At 31.5% G+C, this 5252-nt stretch overlaps 1 protein-coding gene across 1 annotated transcript in view; it reads left to right on the forward strand.

Annotated features, from left to right (window-relative positions):
- LOC106472423 (probable N-acetyltransferase san) overlaps nt 1-3536 on the forward strand; it is a 26209-nt gene extending 22673 nt beyond the window's left edge. The window contains exon 4 of the mRNA XM_013933071.2: nt 3437-3536. Coding sequence (XP_013788525.1) covers nt 3437-3507 — 71 coding nt within the window. The 3' untranslated portion in view covers nt 3508-3536. The remainder of the gene's footprint in view (nt 1-3436) is intronic.
- The last annotated feature ends 1716 nt before the right edge of the window (nt 3537-5252 follow it).

Here is a 5252-nt window from a genome sequence, read left to right on the forward strand (position 1 = left end):
CCATGAGGGGAGGGGGTGGTGGTGCCGTGAAACCTTGTAAGTGTAGTGAGTGTTGGGATCACCTATCCTAGAGCCAAGTGCATAAAATTTATCATGAAAGTAAAAATATCGATCAAATTTTAAAATAGTTTGATTACTGTCTGCCCATTATGATTTTAGTGCAAGGGGGCCATGAGGGGAGGGGGTGGTGGTGCCGTGAAACCTTGTAAGTGTAGTGAGTGTTGGGATCACCTATCCTAGAGCCAAGTGCATAAAATTTATCATGAAAGTAAAAATATCGATCCAATTTTAAAATTAAATCATTTCTGAATTAAGCTATTTTCTGTTATATCACCAAAGTTGTTTATAAAAAACAAAGCTCTTTAATCAACAGAGACTCTAACTTAAGAAATCAACAAATATTTTTCCAGTTTTGTTGTCTGTACATTTCATTTTATACTTTCAGTACATAGACTAACAACAATATTAGGTTACACTTTTGTTGCTAAGCAACATGACATAAAAGCCATTATTGGAATGTAGTGTTACTGTCTTTTCTATATATTAGAAGTTGTTAATCTAACTTATTTTTGCCAATAATTATTCTATGAATGTGCCACAAATTCATTTCATGAATGATCTTAATTGGCTCACAAAGGAATTTACTGATGTTTGACTGCCTCTACTGCACTTTTCTGCCTCTTTATTGTTCAATCTTGATTTTGCAAATTTTATTTATTTCACTTAGCTATGAAATGTTAGGTTAGGGTATGCTATGGGGTGGTGGTGGTGGTACTTGCCTCATCATTTTTGACAGACTATATGCTAGTTTATTATAATATTTAGCTTAAGTCACAAATGTGAACCTTCTCATTACACCCAAGTCTCTGCACAAACCTCTCCTCCCAGTTGTTTGAGAACCAATGTTTTAAAAAATAAGTTTCAGTTTTCTGTTTTAACTTAAATAATATCATACAATTTGTGATGAAAAACGTTTTCATTAATAAATGGTAATTTCAAGACTTGTGTATAATTTGTCATTCATGTACATTGTGTTTCTAGACCTCACTGCTGTAAAGTTAAACTTGGAGATCTTTTGATTGATTATATTCCTGTGTAAAATAAAAGTTTACTTTTAATCTGTTGCATACTAATATATCCAGTTAGAGTTTTACTATCAAATATTCTTTTAAGCTCATCATGAGAATTAATATAAAAAACAAATCCAACAGATATTATGAGTTATTTTTATACATGATCTCATTATTTTTTAATGGTTATAATTTTTAAGTGTTTTTCTGACATCTTTCTGTGTAGTGCTACAAAAACCCAGTTGTCATTTGTTAATTCAAAGTAAAAATACCCTCCTAAGTGATTGAGGTTAGGTATAATTCCACAATAACCTCTTAATTCAGAATACCCTTTATGTAATTAATGTTTACACACTCAAGTAAAATTGAGCCCGTTATTTAGTTACATAGAAAATATTCAATGTTCATTTATTGATTAATAAAGGCAAAGATTTTGAGTGTTAGTGTGTTTTGTTTCTAAAATAAAAGTATTATTATTTAAATATTTTAAAATTATTTTTTTTGATGGAGCATGGAAGAGTGACTATGGAAACTTTTTACAGAAGACTAATGCAGGGTTAACAGTGAGGGTACCCAGCTAATGAGACAATGCATTCTAATCTTCATGAGTCGGGACATGAGAAGAGCATATTTAATTAGCTATACTCATTACCAGGTTGAATTCTTACTTTCACTGTATGTGTGCAGCTTGCTCTTATTGGAAGTTAATATTAATACAGGAAACATGTTTCTTTTTTCTTGTTTACATAAAAGCTTCTTACGGAAAGTTTTATTAAATTCCTAAATTCAAGCTCAAAACTTTGGATTAAAGATATTTCTCACAGGTAGTTATAGGATCTTCAGATAATCAAATGTTGGTCGAAATAAATGGAAAAAATAGCATGTAATAATTAAACTGACTATGGAACTGATACTTTTATAATAATGAGTGTTAAATTAAGAACATTTATCTGCATGGTTACAAAGTATTATTTTCCTATTAATTATTTAAAATATTTTATTCGTGTTAGCCTAAAAATACTTGTTTATTTTTTAAAAGGAAGAAAATTTTTAACACTTAAAGGCATAAGATGTGCTAAAACTGATTAAAGATTGTAAACTTTGTAAATTGCTGAAACAGTATATTTGCTACTTATGATGTAGTCTTGGCAGATCAAAGATCCAGCTTTTCTATGTTACAAGCACCAACTAATTCTAAATGAACAACATTAATCATATGGTAAAGTGCTTAACTATGTGCACAACTTCCAGTTCTTCTGCCACTGTTGTGCCTAGCATGGCCCGGTGATTAGTGTACCAGAGCTGAGGTTTCATGTCTCCCTTCTTTTTACTGACAAAAAAACAACAACAACAAAAGATGGTCCACACTTTAGTTATAAGAGTGGCAGTCAAGTCCTACTCTTTGGTCTGGAAAGAGTAGCCCAAGATTGTTGGTGGGTGGTGTTGACTAGCTGCCTTCCCTCTAGGCTCTCACTTCAAAATGAGGGATTACTTGTGCAGAGTTGATGGGTTGTGTTGTCTAGCTGCCTTCCCTCTTGTCTCTCACTTCAAAATGAGGGATGACTAGTGCAGAGTTGGTGGGTTGTGTTGTCTAGCTGCCTTCCCTCTAGTCTCTCACTTCAAAATGAGGGATGACTAGTGCAGAGTTGGTGGGTTGTGTTGTCTAGCTGCCTTCCCTCTAGTCTCTCACTTCAAAATGAGGGATGACTAGTGCAGAGTTGGTGGGTTGTGTTGTCTAGCTGCCTTCCCTCTTGTCTCTCACTTCAAAATGAGGGATGACTAGTGCAGATGGTTCTCAGGTAGGTTCACACCAAATCCAACAGACAATTTACCAGTATCATACTATTTAGTATAAAGAACATTAGATGCATTAGAACATTAGTAATATGTATATAAAAACATATAGATTGTGCTATTTACCAAAGTTTATTCACACATAAGTTAACAGTATGTGCAACAAAGATGTCTACTCTACATTACAGTGCAACTTTTCATAGTAAGTTTTGTTACTTTCACAAGGTAAAGTTCGAAAATGATCAGTTTGGGAATCAAAATTATCTCCCCTAGAAATACTGTTGTATGTACAGTGAAGAGACACTTGTACGTAGTTTAGTCAGTCAGAGAAGTTTTCAGGATTGAGTTAAGCTCAAGAATACAAGCATCATGAATATCATTATATCACTGTTACTAATATCCACATGTTTACAGAGAATGCTTAATTTTTCTTTCCATGTAGCTGATGCAGGAAATATATACTAAAAAAAAGTATTAAGCTGGCTTGTCATTAAATATTTCACATCTGCTACAACCATTTACATTTTTATATATGTGTTTGTTGGAATGAAATTTAAAATTTTCTTTTCCAGGATCAAAGATGGTAGAACATGTACTAAAATATGTTGAAAAGGATGGGAATTTTGACAGTATATTTCTGTGAGTATCTTTTCAATGGTGCAACTAAGCAATGTTTTAAGTGCATGACACATTTGTGGTTAATATTCAGATTGACTGGCTATAATAAAACTAGTAGGTGATGCTGGAAAATTGTAGATAGTAATGTATCCAGATGTATTGAAATCCTGAAAAAAATGGATGGAGCTGTGTCATATTTCAAAAGTACTTGACACTTCTGTTAAATAAATTATGAACTATTCAAGAAATATTACCACATGAATATTACTTTAAAACATTATAATTGTAGAAATAGAATTATATAAGTGCTAAAAAAACAACAAATGTGAAAAAAGGGGTTATGTAGCTGAATATAGGATATGTTTGAGTCTTTAAAACCTTAAAAATGCTTTAACTTGATACTGGTAAATTCAATAACTTGAAAATGAGTTTCATAAGTGCCTTTTAATTTTGTATTTCATAAATATTTTATGTTTATTTGACTTTTTTTGCACCTTCTGGAAAATTCCAAAATTTGCACAAGCCTGCATGATTCATGTAAACTATAATATCATCAGTAAAAGTTTACATGCATACAGTATTGTGTAAACTATAATGTCATCATTAAAGTTTACATGCATACAGTATTGTGTAAACTATAATATTATCAGTAAAAGTTTACATGCATACAGTATCGTGTAAACTATAATATCATCAGTAAAAGTTTACATGCATACAGTATCGTGTAAACTATAATATCATCAGTAAAAGTTTACATGCATACAGTACCGTGTAAACTATAATATCATCAGTAAAAGTTTACATGCATACAGTACCGTGTAAACTATATTCATGATCAGCCATGCTGCAAATGGTATTATAGGAATTTGACTATAGTGATGAGAATTATTTTAAATCAAATGTCTGTCTTTTGAGAGCTGGAACTATTAGACATTGTATATAACAATATTTAAACATGTTGATCTAATTTTATATAACACCCTTGTGAATAATGTCCTGTTGGTATAGTTATTGATGGAGTGTGTCTGTTGTGTCCTAATTTGTTTACTGACTTTGATGTTCAGTTATTAACAACATCATGATGTAGTAATAGTCCGAAATGTCAGCTTTAGAATGATGTAACTTCATTTAATGGGTGAAGAGTTTTAGAAGTTTGATTTTACAGGCAAGGAATGGGCATAAGTAATCAGGAACATAAGTGATTGACAGTGGGAAAGAAATAATATTTTATTGATAACATTAGTACTGCACTGGTTATCAGCTTGTCAAGTTAGTGGAAGTTGACCAATTGCTAATATGCAGTGTTTCAATTTAACCATTAAAATAAAGGGAATAGGTAATAGATTAAAAAGTAAATTACCACTTTTATAACAGTGTAACAAAGCTGGGATTAACTAGCATGGATTTAAGGCTAAGAAAAGCTAGTACACTACACAGTCTAGTTACATTTTGAGTTAATAAAATAGTTATAGTCTAAGTCAGTGCTGAGGCTAATAATCTAATTCAAATAACGAAACTTGAATATTTTCTTCTTTGTAAACAGTAGGCTGGATATTATATTTATGTCATAACTTTTCTTCTTTTATCAGACATAACATTCACAATTTGAGTTTTGTTTCTCGTAAGTTTGACTTTTAGTAGAATGTAGTTTGAGAAACAGAGAAATGTTTTCTCATTTTCAGTTTACAGCAGAGCAATTTCACTTGCTTTAATATATCATTTTCTTGGAGGTTAGTGAATACCCATTACATGTTAGCCACATTATCTCTT

This window comes from Limulus polyphemus, unplaced genomic scaffold, assembly GCF_000517525.1.
Source record: "Limulus polyphemus unplaced genomic scaffold, Limulus_polyphemus-2.1.2 Scaffold5318, whole genome shotgun sequence".
Classification (NCBI taxonomy): Eukaryota; Metazoa; Arthropoda; class Merostomata; order Xiphosura; family Limulidae; genus Limulus; species Limulus polyphemus.